Genomic DNA, 23,110 nt, shown 5'->3' on the forward strand with positions numbered 1-23,110 from the left:
GTCCCGTGCGCTGGCCGGAACCCAAACTGAGCCACATCCAGCCAGGTGTTATCCTCTAGGAAACTGGATAGAGAACGGGTAACCAACTTCTCCAAGATCTTAACTGGAAAAGGGAGCAGGGAGATGGGCCTGTAATTTGACAGACAGGTGGGGTCAAGTGTAGGTTTTTTCAGGAGGGGAGAGACCACCGACAACTTCCAGCTCTCCGGAACTGTCGCAGTAGCAAGCGACTGATGGCAGATGGAATACAGAGGGTAGAAGAGTTCTTACTGGAATAGTTAATTTTGAAAAAATAGAGAGTGCAACACCCTCAATAGCAAACAGTTCTCAAAACTGCCCTTTGTATATTCAACATCTGAAATTTACCTTGCGACATTTATGTATTAATAAACAGAGCAACATATTTTATCCTTTATATTTTTTCCTTTTATTATATATATTTTATCTTTGATGTATAAAAAATAGTTTTTTTCTTTCTTTTTTATATAAACATACATACATTATTTGTAATAAGATGATTTTGATTATATAGACACAAAATACAAATGATTGTATAACATATACAAAAAGCAAAAGAATTTTTGTGAACAAACATGAAATTAGGTCGGTGGAAAACTGAGGTTGGCAACAAGATGGAACAGAGCACAAGACTTGAGGTAGGTAATGCGGTGAAATTAAACACTACGCGCGTTTCAGCCTGTGGCCTTCGTCAGGTGACCGTCATTCGTGAAGTGCAGACATAACAATGTGCAACAAAAAATTTTTAATGAGTGAATGTACATGGAATGATGGGTTTCCAATAGGGATAGAATGTTAAAAACTTAGAACAGGTGGTTGGCTGATGGCACGGCTCTTACTTAGATATTTTTGTCCACCTTAGTTCGATAGATTACAGTTGGATAAAATCAGGCTGGTTGTTAGATATAGGAACAAATCAGCTAATTGGCTTATAGACTTAATACGTTCAGCCGAACATATGTAGAATATATATTCCAGAGATTCAATTGGATGACTTCAAGGCGCCATCTGCATTTGTACACAAGGCGTAATCTTTTTAAGCATGTGACTGCTCAGTATTGTTAAGGACCATCCACTATCTTTACTGTTTATTTCTTCTGTTTGGTATGGTCCCGCTTAGTAACTATACTTCTATCCATGCCATACTGGAATAGTTTCCAGAATTTATGCGGAAGAGGATCCAGCGGAGAGCCTGATGATACAGTCTGTGCCAGTTTACAAAACTCCTCAAAAGGAGGAAAAGAGAAGCGACTCAGCTGAGGTAGATTGGAAAGTTCACCCAGAGCTCCCAGACTAAGGGGAAAACAGTTCCGCCGGGGTCGACTGGGAAATTTCTCCAGAGCATCCAGACTAGAGGAAGGGCAGCTCAGCTGGGGACAATTGGATGGTACTCCCGAAGCTACCAAGCTGAGAGGAGGATAATTCAGCTGGGGAAGACTGGAGGGTTCCTCCGGAGCTCCCAAGCTGAGAGGCAGACAACTCTGCCGGGGTCGACTGGAAGACTCTTCCGGAGCTCCCACGCCAAGAGGAGGACAACTCGGCTGGGATCAACTGGAAGATTTGTCCGGAGCCCCCGGGCTAAGAGAAGAACGACTCAGCTAGGGTCGACTGGAGGACTCTTCCGGAGCACCCAAGCCGAGGGACGACTAACTCGGCTGGGGTCGACTGAAAGGTTCTTCTGGAGCTCCCAACTGAGAGCAGCATGGGAGACCTCCTGGGGGAGCCTGACTAGATAAGCTGTCCAAAGGGACCGACAGGGGCGAAACCCCCCCAGCAAGTCCGCTCAGAATCGTGACGATCATATCCTCAAAGGCGGCTGCCAGAGAATCACATAAGGCCTGTGAGACTGGAATATTATTCATGGCTCCAGCGGGTGGGAAAGATCATTCACAATTTTAAACAAGGTCTGAGACTTGTTAGTCGCCTAGTTTAACATATCCTCCAGATAGACTGCTTTAGCACACTTGATCTGTGCTTTATATTCCTATAATGCTAATCTAAAAGTGGTTTTTGCAGCATCTAAATAGTGCCTCCTCAACGCCCTCTCTGCCGGCTTGCATCTCAGCTTCAGCTGCAAAAGGTCGGGGTATACCAAGGCATGGCGCGGTTCTGTCTATCCCTTGATCTGCGCAATGGGGCCACCTTATCCAGGGAGTTGGATATCTGCCGACATAGACTGGCATAGCTTTCATCGACACCGCTTCCTAGTGTGAAACCTTCAGGGAGGAGGGTGGGCAGGACAGGAGATTTTGGGAGTCTAGACCAAGGTCTACCTATTTTGGTATGACTCAGCCCTGTGTCGCTCGGAGGGACCGCAGGTAGATAAAGGTGGAAGGAAACAAGCGCATGATCCGTCCAGCATTGGGACATGATGTCATTCACCACTACATGCTGGGCGTCAGCAAAAACCAGGTCCAGAGCATGACCTTTCTGGTGGGTTGCAGAGAGAACCAGCTGTTGCAACTGAATATTGCTACAGGCCTGGCAGAGATCATGATAGGCAGAGTCCAGAGGCCCGTTTGGCCACAGATTAAAGTCTCCCAGTACTAGCAGTCTATTATGAGAATTGGAGAGATCATAATTAAATAAAATCCGGCAGAGTAGAAGGGACATTACCCGGTGGTCTATAACAGAGCACCCCTGAATGTAACGTTTTCTCCTGCCCTTTGAAGGAGAAGCCCATAAGCTCAAAGCCCGGCACCTCCTTGATCTGTAACTGCGAAAGTGCTAGGGTTTCCCGGAAGATAAAACCTATGCCGCCACCTCTGTACTTCAGGCGAGGAGTATGCCTGATTTTATAGCCCTGAGGGCACGCCAGGCCCAGTTCTACCTCACTGTTCGCCCGAGTCCATGTTTCCGTAAGGAAAAGCACATCAAGTCCACAGGACTCAATGAGGGACCAGATGTTAAGTAGTCCACATGAAAGCTGCTCCGGCTTGTCCAAAGGAGCAGCCTGCTGAGGTCTAAACTGCAAAAGATCTGCCCTAGAATATACTATGCGTGGGCTAGTCGACTGAGCAGAGTGGCCGGCCCTAGGCGCGCCCGTTGCGTGAACGGGCACAAACGGGCTTACCTCTGGCGCGCCTACGTCGCGCCCGCTGCGCGCCAACGCTGAGCTCTAAGGAGGTGGCCATCTTATATACCAGAGTATCGTGAGAGTCCTGTGAGGGCAAGCCACCAAGTGCTACCGAGAACGCCTCAATGCAGACTAATCGTAGTAGTGTTTGACTGGGAGTCCGCCATTGCAGAGTCAGGAATCTTTGTTCACTGCCTTAGGCACCTTAGTGCGGGAGGGCAAATGATTATTGTTACCTAACTGAATAGTCCTCATTTTATCGACCCATGAAATATGAAAGGCTGAGTAGGCCCTCTGGTGTTTAAACATATGATCATATGCTAAAAACAGAGAAAATTAGAGAACAGGAACGTGGAAGAGATTAGTCACGTTATAGGGGTGGACTTGTGTGGGAGTCAAAGGGAGAAATGTAAATTTAATTGAAAGGAGAAGGCAGAGTTGCCTGACTTCAGGCTGCTGTCCCTAGCCATTTTGGAAAATGACAGGGAAGAGTGCCAATAGTGTTGTACAAATATGCTGCACTATGCATATCACGCTAAAACACTGTATTTGAAGAATGCAAGCTCCAGAGTGGCAGAGACAGCGAGGGCGAGGACTGTGGGGGCTGAACAGGATGTTTAGGATAAAAAGGACATTAATTAAGGCAGTCGTCTCTGAGGCGAATGCCCCAGGGGCGCCTGACCTGACCCTGCTGGCCTTCCTTTGTTCCTGTGTTCTGAGTGCGCTCGACTGTTAAGTGCCATTGTAAGTCGCTCAGGGCTCAGTGCCACCCACTGACGTGCCAGTACAGTGCCATGATCCCTTGCCATCCATGCTGCTCTATAAACGCTGGTCCTCAATCTATTTCTGGGAACTCTTGGATCAAGACATTCATCGTGATAGCGCCAAGATGGTCTTCAGTGGGCGTTTTCTTGCTCTCAGCCTTCTTGTCCTCTCCATGGCTGTGTTTTGTGCAATGGGCGCAACACCGGCAAAAGGTGGGCAAAGTGGTTCTGAGGGCAGGGGCTGTCAGGGTCTCCAGATAACTAGGAGGTACCAGGGGTAAAGAAAGTTATTTTCTGCTATGACTATAGATCCCAGCTTAGGGATGGTAGTGGCACTACCTATGCATTCCTATAGTCCACCCCAGGAGTTTACAGTTTATTTTCGCAATTTGTCCTGTCCTAGTTTTCTATTGATGAAATGTCTCAATTTCTAGTACGTTTTATTTTAAATTTGAGAAAAAAACAATTACATTTAAAAAGTCTCAAGGAATTATACCCTTAATGCTTTTTGTGATATGTTTGTCCCTTCATAAGGAATACTTAATAATAAAATATGAATGTAAAGTACATACAAAAGAATTTCAGAGGGAATGGATGTTTTCAGTGTTAATTAAAGGTTTAAAAAACTGCAAATCATGAATAAATATTTGACTGAATAGCTTTGTACATATAAGCAGTACCTGTCATTACAAATAAAAAGCAAAACTCTACATACAGTTGGTAAAATTTCTATTTTTTTGCCACAGACTCTTGATGAAAAGGTATCAAATGTGTGTAGATTTAAGGTTATAGGAAAATCCATGGGACTAACTTTATTGATTCATAAACAATGAAGAATTGTGTTTCGGGCTAACAATAAAAACTACACGAAGTAGCAATCCAAACAGATACTTGTACATTCCGTTAAACTCTGCAAAGCGTAGTCAATGGTGTGTGCCGGAAAACCTCTTGTAGTCTGATCTATGCAAATAGAAGCCCGGAGAGTGCACCCAAGTGCTGAAGGGTAGAACCATCTGAAGCTTAAAAGCATTTTGAATATTAAGGGGCACATTAGGATGGCGAGTGGACTTTGTCCCCCGCCATCCCAATGCAAAAAGGGACCACCCGCCATAAGGGCGGGGGTCCCGTCTGGGCCATTAGGATGTGCCCGCCACAGTGGCGGGCGCATCCCGCATTTTTAACATTGCAGCGGGCGGTGCTGAAAGTTCAATATATAACGTGACAGGCACTGCGTGTTGCCTGCCAATTTGTATATTTAAATGCAGGGGGGTACTATAGGTACCCCCCATGTGTACTCCCCAGAATCCATGGGGGCCGGCAATAGGCCCCCGCAAGTAATTCCCGCATGCCTTTCCATGGCTGCGTCATCTGTCCGCCCCCATCCTAAAATGGTTGGCAGTGCCTAACAGACACGCCACCATATTAAACTCTTTTCCACCCGGTGGACTTGTCGACTGGGTGGAAAAGCGGTTGACGGTCTTTCCGTCTGCCGTGGTGGCGAGCAGGGAAAGATGTTCGGTGGATGGCCACCACCCACATGGGCCCTACAATGTACTGTCCATTCTGTGATGTTGTAAGTGAACAGGGAAGAGTGATAACAAAAAGGGTTGTGCTGTTCCTAGAGATTATGAGGAATGTACGAAACTCTAAAAGTGGGGGATGTTGTAGGGTCTCAAGGAGTCCTACGATTGGACATCCATTTTGTTGGATGTAATGCCCTCACACACCCTTTCAGGGACACATGGACCACTGTCAGGACTAAGCACTTTTAGAACTAGGATACTTGTAGGAATTATAATTACTGTAGCACAAAATAGGAAATAGAGCATACAACTAGTAATCACTGATAACAGGTAAGTCCCACCTACGCAACCCTAACCACCTTAGGAAAATATCACGCAGGGAACGAGGACCTCACTAGCAGCACCTGTACTAGGAACAACAACCACCTAAGCATCACAATACATTTAGAGGAGTAGGCATAAAAACATTACACATGATGCATCACAACACATTCAGCGGTGTAAGGAAAAACACATGATGCATAAACATACATTCAGCGGTGTAGGAAGAACAATTGCTTAGAAATCACATAGGCCACAACCTGTGACTGTCCCCAGGCCAACTGGCATCTCAGGGGCTGACCAGCCCTGTGTCCAAAATATCAGGGGGGCCTAAACGGAGCAGCTGCCCACTAAGTGCTGGGCAGCTGTAGCAGGGAGCCTGGCAGGCTCTGGGGATAAAATGCTACCGATGGAGCCTCTTGGGCTCAAATAACAATGCGGGCGGGGAGCCTTGGGGCTCGGAAGAGAGAATGCCCAGTGTGGGGGAAGCGGCCCGCTGCCTGCCCGGGCCGCTCTACCACCCAGAATGCGCCCAAGAGCCTTGCAGGCTCTAAGAAGGAATGCCCCCGGAGCCCTTCAGGCCCGAAATGCGGGATGCACTTCTGGGTCATCGCAGGCAGCGCTGCGGCCCGGAGAGGGGGTGAGAACAACTCGCGGCGGCAATACAGGGTAGGCTCCCCGTAGGGCACAACAAAGTCAGCAGGGTCCCTGCCAGGGTGGGCACCCGCTAGGGATATGAATAATGCGGCAACCACTGCATATAAACGGGGTGGCACCCGTGCCGAGTTTCAGGAACACGCTGCGACAAAATGCAGGGTGGCCACCTGCGCCGATGTTGGCAGCCAGGGGATCCCCACGCCGGGGAATCCCTGAGGAGGGCGATCGCCACCCTGGGCTATCCTTGGAACGTGCAAGGGCTCCCTGGAAAAGGAAACAGCGCTTCCCTGGCGCTGTGAGGAGAAATCCAGGGGCACCACAGGGCAAAGTCTAGAAATAGTCCTTCAGGAGGTGGGGGGGGGGCAAGGCTGGGCCCAGGGGCCAGCTCACAGGGTCCTCCTAGGCAGGGAGGCAATCCCCAGTGGCGGTCCTCCTGGCACCCTGCAGCAGCAGGCCCCCCTCCGAAATAAGATCAGCAAGAAAACAAGATTCATCGGGACACAGCCCCTTTTTATATACAAAAATCCTTTGTTGTAAGAGGTGCAGGCAAGGGGTGAACCAGATACAACTCGTTCCTGAGCACTTTGTTTTGCTCAGCCCCTCTGCCTATTCACAGGATGGGTCAGGCAGATCAGACACACCCCAGGGGCCGGAGCCAGTATTGTGTGGGGAAAGCCCAGGCCTATTCAGGTCCCAGGTGCACTCCTCCCCAGGCATCAACATGCAGATCTCCCATTCACCACTGGGGCAGACCCATCCTGACTCCTGGAGCCTGGCACACCAGCCAGCTCCAGCCAATCACAAACCAGCACATTCACTGCACAGGCACACCAACTTTTAGAAGTGGCACTTTCACACCAGACACTCTCACGCCGCACACATTATCGCGCAGCATTTAATCACACGAGTCCGCACATACCAAACTCGATCTTGCACTCCCCACGCATCAGGAACTAACATGGACACAGGCATTCCCCATGCATTTCTATGGGAGGGCAGGCCAACCTCACTACACGCACGCGCTTTACCCTGGGACACAGTGGTAAAGTGCGCAGAAACCAAAAATCACTACCACCAATTCACCTTAATAAGCAAAAAAGTTCAGGGGTGAACCTGCCAGAAGGGCCAAGTCCAACAGCGGGTAAATGCTCCAAATAATTGTGGGATGTCATTGTTCAAGGAGTGACCTATGAGGCGTGGTTTGAATGAACAACTTAGCTAAGGAAAGGGGACAGGGAAAATGTACTACTTTTATGTGACTGGCAGAGGTGGCTCCATATATAACAATCAAGCATGATGGGCCAAAGTACAAAAGGAAATATCCTGAAACATAGTTAGTTAACACATGCATACACATGGAGGAGTGTGGCTCACTGATTAGAGCGGCAGACCCTGATGCAGAGGTCTGGCCCGGGACCAGGGTTCAATCCTTGACGCGGCAGGGTCCGGAGCCCAAAAATGTCCACGGACTCGATAATTCTCGCCTCGGTGCCTATTCTAATCATGGGGTCCCACGCTGCAACTCTGGGCAATACCTTGCTTAATCTCCACTACGGCGGCCCACCCGCTGCGGGATGGCTGGCTTTCACCTTGGGGATGCCCAGTAGGGGTTATCTCACAGGGGAAAAAAGCCAGGATGGGTTCCCAAGGCAAGCGCCTTCGGATGATACGTGCGCTATATAAGTCGCAATACATTTACAATACATTACACATACTACCTTCTGCTTTTTTCGGAGTCCTAGATGGTGAAACATGGAAGTGAGCATTATTTAAAAGGGTGTGCAGTCTCTAAATTTAAATAAATAAACTAAATAAAATCTGCCCTACTCTAAAATATTATGCCTCCGTTGCCCCACCAATCGATTTGTATTTCATCAGAGCAAAAAATTGATTTTTCCCAAAATGTATCTTTTCAGCTTGTTTTGCTGCCCACTTTACAAAAGAGTGTCCAACTATGCAAATGGTCATGAGAGGCACCGGAGGACCCGAACATGACTTAAAAAGAAACACAATGTTAACATTGAGTTGACATTTATAACACTTCTAACTCTAATGTATCTCAAACAGAAATCAGAAGACCAACAACCTGAACTCTGAAAGAGTGTGTCCCAAAGCGGTAATGATTCTTTCCCAAACTGCGCAAGGCTTTTCTCATTACTACCAAAATCTGAGACCCCTTAAGGCGAGATTCATCTTGGTGTCTAAATACTCAAGCAGATGAAGCGCCGCCAGCAGCCTTAAAGTCTAGCCAAGCTTCGATGGGGCACAATAGATCGCCTAACTTTTGGAGGGTCACTTTAGCTCCCTTACCTACCTGATCTTTCTTGGATTTTTCAAGGTAAATTCTTATGGATACTTTGGAGCTGACCACATTTTAACTTTAGGATCATCTTTACCAACTTTGCCTAAAAGCTATGAAATTCTAATGGCTCCAAAAAGCAGAAAACACATGCAAATTCAGAAAAACGAATCACCAATAATACTTTTATCATTTTGAACAGCAACTTCAGGGAAATAGACTCTCGTAAAAATTGCCCCTATTTTCACTTTCGCCCATAATTTCAGAAGGCTTCTTTCCATCTCACCTGTTGATGGCTCATAGCCCCAAAAACATTTCCCGTAAAAACTCAAGCCTGCTAGTTTGCCAGCTATGTTCTATGTTAGCCACGATGACATTAAGTACATCCTCCCTACGTTTCTCTAGGCCTTTGGCACTGTAGGATCTAAATGAAGCACCTGAGTCTAAAAATTCTGACAAAGCTCTTCTGTAGGCTTATCGTGGTTCTGTTTGCAAGAGAGTTTTCAACCAGCAGCTGCACTTTCACTCTACTAATTCCCATACCTCTTGAGGAACCTGAGTTTTCCGCAGATCTGCTCCAGGTGCCAAACCATGGAATCTGCCACTGGGAACGAGACAATGCATCTGCGATATTATTATCTGCTCCTGGTACATGCTTGACTTTAAAAACTATGTTATGCATTGGACAACCTAACATAAATCTATGCAGTAACTTCAATAGGTATCTTTCTTTTAGCTTTCCACTACTGTTCTATTATCCACTTAAAAAATTACTGTTTTGTTTGCTAGATTCGTACCCCATATTGCTGAGGCTACCAATAGAGGAAAATTTTTGAAAAACGCTATGCTTTTCACTTCTGAAATTCACCTCACTGGCCATTTTTCGGCACACCATCTGCCTTCCCAGAAAAGCCCAAAGCTATTAGCACCTGAGTTGTCTCAGAAAATTTGAATTAGACACACACAATCCTCATCCGGTGACCACGTAGTCACTCCATTGAAAGCTCTCAAGAACATCGGCCCTCATGGCTGCTGAAATTCTGATTCAGTGTTGTGATGTGACCCCCGACATAGCAAAGCCTAGTCTTCTACCAAAGGTTCTTCCTGTTTTTACTACTCAGCAAGGAAAATTCAACTGCCCCAAGAGACAAAAAATGTCATTTAGTGTTAATTTAGGGGACAGTTTTGCATGCTCAAGGGTAGCTACAATTTCTTTTACTTCTTGTCTGGTAGTCTTGCTTCCATTTTGGCAGTATCTATTTCAATACCCAGACAAACCAAACAGCTTGCAGGCTCCTCTGTCTTCTGAGCTGCCAATGGTACGCCTAGATCATCAGCCAAATACTCAAAATTACACAAAGCTCTCACACACTGCTGAGTCCCTGCTGCACTAATGAACAAGACATCATCTAAGTAAAGAGTGATGTTAATGTGTCCAGTCCTGAATGGGAAACACCATTGGATGAAAGTGCTAAATGCTTCAAAGAGATTGCAGGAAATTGCACATCCCATAGGTAATACCTTGTCCACAAAAAAATGTACCTTTAAATAGTTGCCTAACAATGCAAAATCTAAAGGGTGCACTGGTAGTAGCCAAAAAGCTGACTTAATATCACATTTCCCCAATTCTGCATTAGTGACCACGGGCCATATGTAGGTGGCCCAATACCAGTCGGTATTGGTGAAATTCGTTAAATTTCACTGTTACCGACCGGTAAATAGGCATATGCGATGTAGGGAAGGAATCGGTAATAAGGAATCGGTAAATACTGATTCCTTATTACCGATTTCTAATTTACAGTTTCAGAATTACAGAACACCCAAATACTGAATCGGTAAATAAAAAACGAGAAAAACGAGAAAAGAGATGTAGGAAAAATCGGTAATACCGAATTTCATGAAATTCGGTATTTAGGAGTCGATAATTAACACTGACTGAAAGCAGGTGGTATTCAGGTGCAATGTATTTAAACAGTCCCAAAATGCAACAGTGTGATCACTATGGCGGCCTTCTATGTAATTGCAAGGTGGCTACGGCTACAGCGAGCAGGAGTGAGGATCTGGAGACGGGAGGAGTGTGTTTACAGACAGCGCATCACACTCTTCCAACGGACTGAGGCTGAGATCCATGAAAGGTACAGGCTACACCCCCACACCATCCTGGACCTGAAAAGGGACCTGCACCCACTCCTGGAGCATCCAACACCAAGGGCGCACACCATACTACCACATGTGCAGGTGCTCTGTAGCCTACACCTACTTGCATCTGGTAGTTACCAGGGGGTGATAGCTGTGGTAGGTGGGGTGTCACAGAGTTGCCTGTCCTGTTTATTAAAAAAGTTCCTGGATGCCATGATGCGGAAAATGCATCACTACATAAGCTTCCCAAACACACAGGCGGAACTGCTGAAAACCAAGACTGACTTTTACCAAATAGCACAGTTCCTCCATGTCATAGAGTCCATTGATGGGACACAGATTCCAATCTGCCCACCTGCAGCCACTGAGTATATCTACAGAAACAGAAAATCCACCCACTCCATAAATGTGCAGGTAGTCTCCGATGCTGCCAATATAATCACCGACATCGTGGCCAAAGTTCCAGGGAGCACCCACGACTCATACATCTTCCAGAAAAGTGGGATCTACACACGCCTGGCTGCAGGAGAAATTGGAGAAGTATACCTGCTAGGTAAATCACTGTGACACACCCTGATGGATACTGCAGATGAAAGTGTTGGTATATGTAATTATTGGCATTCTCTTTCTCACCTAGGTGATAGCTCTTATGCTGTGCGGTCATTTATCCTCACTCCCTACCTAAACCCATCAACCCCGAGTGAGAGACGATACAATGTGGCACACAAATCAACACGCAGTGTTGTGGCCGCATGTTTGGACTATTGAAAAACAGGTTCCACTGCCTCCAAAAAAGCGGAGGCGCACGTCAGTACACACCCATCATCTGCTGAAAATTGTGCTATGCTGTACAACCTTACCAGCAAGAAAGGTACAGATGTTGAATTAACTGACTCTGAGGATGATGATGATGATGGATTTGCTGAGCCAGAGCCCATCGCAGCAGTAGTGGCGCCAGTAGGAGATGGGAGACAAAGAGGGGCAGAGATCACACGCAACTATTTTTGAGTAAGTAAGGAGACACAGCCAGTTGTTGTATGTAAATGACATAGTTTTAATATTTGGGCACTACGCCTCTAAACAAAGAGTCCAACTTGCCAGTGCAATTGGTGACAACCATAAGAGGAAGTCATGGGTTACTTCACCCAATTAAGTACAGAAAGTGTGGGCTGCATTAGGGTCTGTGGCCACTCACAACACCGCTGGATGCCATCAGTAGACTGTCCTCACTGGCTATTTATTGATCCAATGCCTTCCCCCTGCCGTCTGCTGCTCCTCTGGGTCTCAGTTTCAGGGGGCGTGATGTTGTGCGACTGGTCATCTCCTCACTGTCCTCCACATCAGCAGCACCAGTATTGGCTGCCTGAGTTGTTAGCAGCACTTCAAGTGCAGTCATTACCTTGACAAGCCCCTTAGAGACATCGCGGCTGCAGAGTGCCATCCCTTCCTGCATGGCCACCGAGCGCCTGCAGAGCAGAGAAGTGGCTGTTGAGAGGCAGTTCACTGCCTTAGTATGGTTTTCCATTTTCTGCCTCTCCCTGCGCTGTGCCATTCTGTCCTCATCAAGTTTGCTGCCCAGCAGCATCACTGACTGGGACATGTCCCTCATGCCCTCAGCCATCTCCTTCATGCCCTCAGCCAGTGTGGAGGTCATAGTGCTGATGCCCTTCTCACTGTTCACCATGTTGGTGTTGAGGTGTTTAATTTGCCGCTTTACAGACTGTATTGCCTTCCCTTGCAGACGCTGTGCCTTGACCATGTTTGCCTCCAGCCCTGCGAAGACACCATGCTCCTCTCCCTGCAAAGGTGGACTGGTTTCCTGAGCCCTGCGGCATCTGGCACCTGTGTGTGCTGTCTCTGAGGTGGACTGCGACTCAGCATTACTGCCATCCACTGGCACAGTTGAGATTCCCCCCCTGGTGTCTTCCAAGGACGACTCCATCGCCTGGAGTGTGGCAATAGTATGCCTCCTGGGTCTTGCCACTGCCATTGGTGTTTCTACTGGTGATGGTAGCAGTAGTGGTGACGCTGGCATTGATGGTGAGGCTGGCAGTGGTGGTAATGCTGGCAGTGGTGGTGATGCTAGCAGTATTGGTGACGCTGGCAGAGGTGGTGAGGCTGGCAGTGGTGGTGATGTCGGTGGTGGTGGTGTGGTGTGCCCTGCAATTGCACTGGCCTCCTCTGATCTTCCCTTCTGGGGTGCCCTTCCTTCCTTGTCTTGAGCAGACCTGGGCGATGTCTCGCCTGTGGACAGAAATTGTACATTAGCTCAGTAGTCCGGCAGCCGTGCATAGCAATAATAAGTTTTCATTTCTGGCACACTATCTTAATGTCCTCTGCTTACTTATCACTGATGTGTCACACGCCTTGTTGTTCAGTGTGATGACTGTCATGATAAGTGTTTCACTGACTACATCTCCCATAAAGCATTGCGGTTTTTACTAAAACCTGTACTGGAGTGGGATTCACACAGCCTCATTGGGGAATGAGGATAGGGAAGGGGGGGTGCAGATTGGTGTGCATGCTTCTTACCTTGTTTGGTGGCAGCTCTGGTTGAGCTGTCTGCATCCCCGATTCTGCAGACACTTTCTGGCTCTATGGTAGACTCCACAAGCTGCTCAAGTGAAGTCAGGGCTGGTGCCCTGTTCCTTCCTCCTCCTGTATGGCTGGCTTGTTTTTTGATCTCCGCAATCTTCTTTTTGTTGATGCTCCTGACATCATACCACCTTTTTTTAAGTACTTCAATGTCCCGGGTCGTCACTCCTATGGCATTCTCTTGTGCCTGAATTCCCAGCCAGATCTTCCTTTTTTCAGATTCAGCCACTTGCAAGGACTGCTTCCCAAACAGCTTGGTATGTTGTTTCAACACCTACTCAATCAGGACCTGAAGCTCCCTTTCGCCAAATTTCAGCTTCCTCTTCCTTTCACCTCCTTCTTTATCTGTATCCTTGCTAGCCATTGTGCAGGTTTTGCGGTAAAAGTTCACCCATTGGCTCTGTTGCTCTCCTCTGGACTCCCAGCCTCTCCAGAAGTTTCTGATTCAGTGCACCTGCATGGGTGTGACCACTTCCTGGTTGGGAGGTGGGGTGGATGCACAGGATTGGCTGATTCCTCAATTGCTGGTGTTTTGAGTTTCCGATTCGGTATTTACCAATTCGGTATTTTCCGATTCAGTATATTACGAATCGGTAATACAGATTCAGTAATACCGATCAGTATTGAGGAATCTGTAATTTTTTTTCAGAATTTTACAGATTCTGTAAAAATTATTGCATTTTTACCTAAATCTGAGATTTCAAATTCATAATACTGAATCGGTAAAATTCGGTATTAAGAATTCGGAATTTCACTTTTACCTACATATGGCCCCATGTTTCTTACCAGACCCAAGGCTATGTCTATTGATGCAAATTGAATCATAGTATCTTCCTTTGCTATGAAATCATTCACAGAGCCACCTTGTGGCCAAGACAGGTGTTGTATCATTCTGAATTCACCTGATGTTTTCTTGGCTTCTACCCCCAACGGGGATATGATGAGATCATGTAAAGGCCATGAAAAAAGGGGCCTCCCATTCTCCCTCTGCCACTTCTGCTAACAGCTTCTGCCAAACTACCTGTGAATAGTCATTTACTGACTTCAGGTTCTTAGCAAATCTTCAACACCTGTGGCCCTGGTAACTCCCCAGCTTGCTTGTTCCCCAAAGCATTGTAATATGAAGTGTTTACCACCACATTTCGAGCTCTCATGTTTGTACCTACAAGTGTTCTTTTGGCAGTAACCTCTATTGAAATTCTAGCAGGCACCTGAAGTAACTGTTCGTGGTCTATTCCAAACTCCCACCCCACCCGCGGTGGGTCTACCAAGAAAAGACCATGGGAAACTGCACGACCACTAGCCATATGCATAGTAGGAGGAGGTCTTTGCGGATACATCCACTGCACTCATAATTAATTATCAACATCCCCCCATGGTTACTCGGGGTTAAGGACCAATCTGGCTCAGAGGTCTTCATCGCAATGAAGCAAAGCAAAGCCCCCAAACTCCACATGAGCTTTCCTAATAGTGTCTCAGTATTTAACCCCTTCGCTGCTAGGCCTTCCCCCCCCCCCCCCCCCCACCCCACCTTGTGCTAAGCCTTTTTTGGCTCTTTGGGGTAGTGCGTGTTTAGGCCCCTGTAACGTTTTGGCGAAATAAGGTATCCACGACAATTTTGAGTCCTTTTCTTCAAACATAATGGGGATTCTAAAGGTACCCAGGGTTTGTGGATTCCCTTATAGGGGTCCCAACAATTTGCCAAAATACACCAACATTTTGTTTTTTTCGGAAACATGGGAAAAACGGGCTACAAATGAAAGCGTCTGAGTTTTTCCCTGCAAATGTTATCAAAAAAGAGTTTGTCGGGTGGAAATCACCATTTTGTAAGCTTTTAGGGAATGACAGACTTTTGTCAGAAAACCAAAATTTTTTACACAGTTTGGGTAATTCTCTGGGAAATAGCCTATTTTTGCTATTTTTTTGTGTTTTCAACCTCCCTCCAGTTAATGGTCAAAATTAGTGTGAAAGCAATAATGGACCCTGGAATGCTATACGTTTTGAAAAAAGTTGACAACATTCTGAATCCAGCAAGGGGTCATTTGTGTATATCCATCAAGGTTTCTTTATAGAAAATAACCGTTAAATATTGGAAACATTGAAAATTAGTTGAGAAAAACAGCCTTTTGTGTCAACTTTTTCACGTGTAACTTCTTGTATTTATGACAATTCTTTGAAAGCAATATACCATTACATCCGCTGGACCTTTCTGGTTGTGGGGATATATAGGACTTGTCGGTTCACCAAGAACCAGACGAACCCAGAGTAGCAATTTGAAATGGCTTTTTATTATGTACTGGGTATATAGCAATTATTGTGTGAATATGTATACGTGGAAAAATCGATATGAAAGACACCTATGTATTTCTGAAATGGGAGAAAATTATAGAGTTTAGAATCAGTACATATTTGCACATTTAAAAAATTGGGAATACTCATACAAGCATGAGAATTAGTGGTAATTTTTCACATTGACTTCTTTTTTATACAATATCTTTCATTTGGAAGGCAGAAATGCATAAAAAATCTATAAGTAATAACAGTCGCTTTACAAATCTGAATGACCTAAGTCTCCTGAAAAAAATGGTACCTCACTTATGGGGGTAGGCATAGTGTCCACGACGGGAAAGGGCTCAAAACCCAATATGAACACACCACATTTTCACAATGATAATGTACCCTTTTTTTACGAAGTGTGTAACTGTCGTTTGTGAACCCTAGCTCTGCCGGCTCATAGGGAAACCTAGCAAACGTATACATTTTTGAAAACTAGACACCCAGGGAAATCCAGGATGGGGTGACTTGACTGTCTCCCACCAGGCTCTGTTACAAAGAATCCCTTGCAATCCTAAACAAGGGCCAAAAAAACCCATTTTCCCCACATTTCTGTGATGGAAAGTTCTGGAATCTGCGTGGATCTATAAGTTTCCACCCATCCTGCGTTCCCCAAACGTAGTGAGGCAACATCAACATTGCCTTTCAAAAAATGTTTTGGGCCCTTGCCTGTCACGGGTATTTGGGCCTCCCACACAAGTGAGGCACCATTTTTATTGGGAGACCTGGGGGAACGCTGGGTCGTAGGAAATTTGTGTGAGCCCGGTGATGCCACACTTTCCCACACGAAAATGTCTGAAAAAAGGGATTTTTCCAGCTAAAATCGAGAATTGTAAGAGAATCCGGGTAGGTAAATGCTGGGGGATCCACGCAAGCCATGTCTCCCTGGAAGCCCCCGGGTGTCTAGTTTTCAGAAATGTGTGGGTTTGGTAGGTTTCCCTGGATGTCTGCCGAGCACGGGCCCAAAAACCCAGGTGACCCCCCTTGCAAAACCAGGTGGTTTGGAGATAGGCAATTCTGATGTCGCCTCACTACGTTTTGGGCCCTTGCTTGTCGTGGGTACTAGGGCCTCCCACACAAGTGAGGCACCATTTTCATCGGGAGACCTGGAGGAACGCTGGGTGGTAGGAAATTTGTGTTAGCCCGGTGATGCCACACTTTCCCACACAAAAATGTGTGAGAAAAGTGATTTTTTTCAGGTAACGATGAGGTTTGCAAGAGATTCTGGATAAGGAAACGCTGGGGGATCCACGCAAGCCACACCTCCCTGGAAGCCCCCCGGGTGTCTAGAATTCAGAAATGTGTGGGTTTGGTAGGTTTCCCTAGATGGCCGCCGAGCAGGGGATCAAAAACCCAGGTGACCCCCTTGCAAAACCAGGTGGTTTGGAGATAGGCACATATGATGTCATCTCAATACATTTTGGCCCCTTGCCTGTCGCGGGTACTCGGGCCTCCCACACAAGTGAGGCACCATTTTTATCGGAAGACCTGGAGGAACGCTGGGTGGTAGGAAATTTGTGTGAGACCGGTGATGCCACACTTTCCCACATGAAAATGTCTGAAAAAAGGGATTTTTCCAGCTAAAATCGAGAATTGTAAGAGAATCCGGGTAGGTAAATGCTGGGGGATCCACGCAAGCCATACCTCACTTGAAGCCCCCGGGTGTCTAGTTTTCAGAAATGTGTGGGTTTTGCCCTTTTAAAACCAGGTGGTTTGTGAAAGGCAATTTTGATGTCGCCTCACTACGTTTTGGGCCCTTGCCTGTCGTGGGTACTTGGGCCTCCCACACAAGAGAGGCACCATTTTTATCGGAAGACCTGGAGGAACGCTGGGTGGTAGGCAATTTATTTGAGCCCGGTGATGCCACACTTTCCCACACAAAAATGTGTGAGAAAAGTGATTTTTTCAGGTACAATTGAGGTTTGCAAGGCATTCTGGTTAAGAAACGCTGGTGGATGCACGCAAACCATACCTCCCTGAAAGCCCCCGGACGTCTAGTTTTCAGAAATGTGTAGGTTTGGTAGGTTTCCCTAGATGGCCGCCAAAGCACGGGGCCAAAAACCCAGGTGACCCCTCTTGCAAAACTAGGTGGTTTGAACTGAAGATAGGCAATTTTGATGTCGCCTCATCACGTTTTAGGCCCTTGCCTGTCGCGGGTACTTGGGCCTCCCACACAAGTGAGGCACCATTTTTATCGGGAGGCCTGGGGGAACGGTGGGTGGTAGGAAATTTGTGTGAGCCCGTTGATGCCACGCTTTCCCACACAAGGTGAAATTGAGGTTTGCAAGGGATTCTGGGTAAGGAAATTCTGGGGGATCCACGCAAGCTATACCTCTCTGGAAGCCCCCGGGTGTCTACTTTTTAGAAGTGTGTGGGTTTGGTAGGTTTCCCCAGATAGGCGCCGAGCACGGGCCGAAATCCTAGGTGACCCCCCTTGCAAAACCAGATCGTTTTGACAAAATTAGTTGTTTAGTTCTGCAGCGTGAGACTTTTGGCACAATATTGCAAGGAAAATATGACATTGTGGATAAAATAACTTGTTGGCATTCACCAGAGAGACATCACCATGTACTCCCATGGGTTTACGACAATATCTACAGTTGGTAGGTTATTCTTAGATGGAACGAACACCGTGGCAGAGAGACCTAAAAGACAAAGATTCCTGCACAGCCATCTATTCCTCAAAAAACACACACAAATACTGGTTGGATTTGGCACGAGGGCGAGTGGTGGTTCAGTATAGAACATTTTATTAACAGGAGATTTCACAAAAATGAAATGCACTGTCAATTAAATGAACAAAAAAAAAAGAACCAGTGACTCGCAGCTCATGAGCTGTAAAGCCACTGCTAGGCACCAACTGCTTTACAGGCCCTTCACACGCCTTTCATACGTGATACACACAAGACCATTCACACCACCAGGCACGAAACCAACACATCACAACATTCACCAAAAGGGACAAGGTACACCCTGCTTCAGAAAGACAAAAAAGAAAAATATTACTGCACAGTCATCTAATCCTCAAACACACGCACATACTGGTTGGATTTGGCACGAGGGTGAGTGATGGTTCAGTATATACAATTGTATTAGCAAGTGATTTCACAAAAATGAAATGCACTGTTCCTCAGGGCTCCTCCATTAGTCCGATTCTTTTTAATGTTTACTTGAAACCACTGGTCACTTTAATCAAATCGCACACTATGACCACAGTAAACTATGCGGACGATACCCAGCTCCTTTTCTCTTGGGAGGGCGAAGACTCCATCCCTTTAGAAGCCTTCCATAACTGTCTAAGAGACACCGCAGGCTGGTTGCACCGGAACTCCCTCCAGTTCAACTCCTCGAAAACCGAGGTTCTGTTCTGTCCCGCGAGCCGCATACCCCGCCCTCTGCCTGCTGAGTTCTGGCCCCCGGAAAATTCTAACAACCCGCCACCTGTTACCAGTGTTCGCAATTTGGGCGTCATGCTAAATCACCAACTGAGCATGGAAACACAGGTCTCAAGAACAGTCGCCACCTGCTCAGCCCTTATGCGCTCACTGCGCAAAGTCCTGCCTCTACTACGACCTTCTGCCCGAGCATTGATAGTCAGGTGCACTATTCTTAGTCGCCTTGACTACTGTAATGCCCTCTTGTTTGAATCCCCTGCGACACTGCTGGGCAGACTCCAACGAGTTCAGTCGGCAGCAGCCAAACTGGCTCTTGGTTGGACCAGGAGATCCTCTGCCACCGCTGCCTTGGCCGAGCTGCACTGGCTGCCTTTGAAGCAACGCATTGCCTTCAAAGCCCTTTGCTTGGTCTTTAAGGCACTACACGGTGCAGGACCCAGACCTCTTCAACGTCTGTTCTCGTGGTACATCCCCACCAGAACACTTAGGTCTACAACCGCCTGCCTTGTGAAAGTACCCAGATGTAAGAAGGCCAGGACCGGAGGTAGATCGTTCAGAGTAGCTGCAGCCAAGCTGTGGAACAGTCTGCCTGCCGATATTCGCCAAATCCCTCATCTCCTACCCTTCAGGAAACGAATCAAAACTTGGCTCTTTCCTCCACCCCTCTAAGCCCGCCAGCCATAGTTCAACCCCCCCGTCTATAAACCCAGGAGTAGCTACCAGCGCCAGGATACCTGCCAGGTGACAGCCGCGCTTTATAAATATTTTAAATAAATAAATAAATAATTGACAGGACGAGAAACTGAACCATTGACTCACATCTCGTGAGATGTAAAGGCACAACAAGGCACCAACCTCTTTACAGGCCATTCATACACCTTTCATACGTGTGACACATACAAAACATTCACACCGCCAGCCGCGGGCCCATCACATTACAACACTCACACCAGCAGACAGCGCCATTCAAGGGCCTATCACTTACACACGCCCACTTTCCTGACACAGCAACGACACAAACTAATGGATTGCATGGAGTGGCGCTCAGCAAGCACTGTGTGTAGTGACCAGCAGCACGTCACTACTCACACACCGCCAGCCAAGCGGCAGTCTACGCACACCCCCAGCCAAGCGCCAGTCCGTGTACACCGCCAGCCAAGCGCCAATCCAAACACACCTCCAGCCAAGCACCAGACCACTCACACTGCCAGACAAGCGCCACTCCACGCACACCGTCATCACATTTAGGATTTTTTTTTATATGAATAAGAAAACACAAACAAATTGCAAATAGATACACATCTACTAACACAAAAACTAAAACTAAATACAGTACATACGAGTCTCCTTCCGCATACCTCTTCGCCAACAGACTTTACATCTCCTACTGGGAAAGTCTTTTGAGGGTGTGGGAGGAATGTGTTCAGGAAAGTGGCGATCTTTCAATCTAGCAACCTCCTCCACCACTCCAACTCTAGGAACACTTGCCTGTTCCACTAAAACAAGGCTGCCTATTACAGACTCCTGAAACTTAATAAAAGTCATCTTTGACTCAGGACAAGAATCCTGGAACACAACAAAAGCATTAAAGGTTGCCAAGTGGAAAAGATGGATAGCCAACTTCTTGTACCAAATGTAAGTCTTACGAAGAGCAGCATAAGGTTCCAACCTCTGATCTACTCTGTCAACATCACCCATGTGCCTATTATAGTCTAAAATGCACACAGGTTTGCGCGCTTCAGCAACCTGACCCCAAACAGTCACCTGTTCAGTGCTTTCATCATGGATGGTAGTCAGCATGTAGACATCGCTCCTGTCTGAAAACTTCACAGCTAGAAGCTCCTCACAACGCACTGCACTGTCCCCGCACAAGCTTTTGACAAACAAGTTATTTTAGGAAACCTTTACGGTTGCAGCGGAGTGTGTCACAAGTAACAGTATCCACTTTTCCCCATTCCCTGAACAACCGCATACCAGTGTAGAAGTTATCTACATATAAATGGTGGCCTTTGTTAAAAGGTCATCTTCCAAGTGCCCACACAATTTTCGCAGTCACTGCAAAAGTGGACAGACAACCAGGGGGGTTAATCCTGGATTCCTTACCAGTGTAAACCCTGAAATTAGAGACATATCCAGTCTCACTGTCACACAGCATATACAGCTTAATTCCATAGCTTGGCCTCTTACTAGGAATGTATTGTCTAAAAACCAAGCGGCCCTTGAACAACACTAAAGACTCATCCACTGCAATTTCTTTACCTGTAGCATAGATCTCAGAAAATCGATCAATGACAGGCCAAATCTTAAAAAGACGGTCTCAGTCAGGGTGATCTCGTGGCAAAGCTAAACCATTATCGACAAAATGGATCATCCGAAGCAGAAGCAAATACCTATTATGACTCATGACTGCCGGAAATATAGCAGTTGCCATCAAGGGACTAGTAGACCAATATGAAGCCATTGACGGCTTCCTTAGCAAGCCCATCAAAAAAGTTAAACCCATGCACTTCTCCATCTCTTCCAAATTTGTGGGAGTCCACCGGGTAGCTCCAGAGTGTGTTGCGTGTTTATCTAGGTTCCTGATCGATACTGTGACCTTATGCCCCTATTCGGCTATAAATCCATTTATTCCCTATATTGGCATAACCGTTCAAGTGCGATATTCAGAAAGTCATCTCTGGCCTCACACGAACAGAGCCACATTCCAGCATAGTTCTCTGCCACTTCCTTTGCGACCAATTAGTGCAATGACAGAGCAGGAGTCACTATCTGATATTCCTAGATTAACACTCCGAGTTCTTCAACAAGATAAAAACTCAGCAAACCTGGAAATCCCCGCTTGCTGTGTTTTGATTAGTAATGGAACTCTAATGAGCAACTGATAGCTATCACTTCCTAGTGACATCTTTAATTGACGTCTTATGTCCAGCAAACTTGCGTCGAACCCGGCACCTGTCAGGTATAAATATTACCAACGTTGCCTTAAGCAAGAGCTCGTTGCCTGTTGCTAGCTGTCTGCAAGACCCCGTGTTGATGACGCTAGCACCCTGTCGCTGCAGCCTGCTGTCCCCTTGGTGGTGAAGCTACTGATACCATTATCGCTGCTAAAGCGCGAACAATGGTGTGGTATGCTTAGGAGCTGAACAGCCGCCCCTCTGCGAAGAGCCCAGCAGATTCCAGCTGCCCGCGGACGCTGTCCCCCCTCCTTCCTCGACACGCTGAAGAGAGCCGCTGCCTTTCTCCTGCAGAGAAATCCAGCTCCAGCGTTTCCGGTCTGCCCTCGCGGGTGACTGGGATATTCAGTGCCCCCTGAAGGAAATACCAGACTTCCATCATTCTATTCAGAGGTATGGTGTTGACTAAACCCTTAGATGAGAATTCTTGAAGCAAACCTTGGCAAAACCAACTTAACTTAAAGCTACTTACTTACTCCCCTTCCACGTGTTAGGCTTAGGTCAGGCACACTGGGGTAGGCTTAGTTAGAAGCACCAGTTGAGTATTTTAGCCTAATGTATATATGACTGTATACATGTTTTATTACTTTTAAACCATTGTATGGCTAAGAAACCATATCAATGCTTTTACAGTATTATTTCGCAATCCTTATCTTACTGTACGTACTTTTTATAATAACAAGTCTTGCAATTGTGGCAATACATTTCTCTTGTACGAGAAGAAAGACTGTTCAATAAATGTTAACCCTTTATTGACAAACGCCCGTCTCTCTATTCTCTACATCTCATAAACTGCACTAACCTGACTGAGTGAAATACATGTCTATTGTTTCACACGACCCTAGAGATCGACTCTTGATCTGAGGAGCAAAGTTGTCATGTTGCACGGTTGTTGGAAAGCTGTATCCCTTCTTGTCTGTGCCAGGGAAGCTGATCACTTCCCATGCAGAGAAGAAAGTTTCCAGTGACCTCTGAGCTAGTTGGTAACACACCCAATTAAGTTTAGCATAGTCAGTGGAGGCCTGGAATATCCGC

At 46.6% G+C, this 23,110-nt stretch overlaps 1 protein-coding gene across 1 annotated transcript in view; it reads left to right on the plus strand.

Moving 5' to 3' along the window:
- Positions 1 to 3,946: 3,946 nt before the first annotated feature.
- The window catches only part of LOC147709695 (antileukoproteinase-like), a 202,108-nt gene continuing 182,944 nt past the window's right edge, over positions 3,947 to 23,110 (plus strand). Inside the window, exon 1 of the mRNA XM_086925536.1 lies at positions 3,947 to 4,071. Within this exon, the coding sequence (XP_086781662.1) occupies positions 3,984 to 4,071 (88 nt within the window). The 5' untranslated portion in view covers positions 3,947 to 3,983. The remainder of the gene's footprint in view (positions 4,072 to 23,110) is intronic.

This window comes from Lissotriton vulgaris, chromosome 6, assembly GCF_964263255.1.
Source record: "Lissotriton vulgaris chromosome 6, aLisVul1.2, whole genome shotgun sequence".
Lineage (NCBI taxonomy): Eukaryota > Metazoa > Chordata > Amphibia > Caudata > Salamandridae > Lissotriton > Lissotriton vulgaris.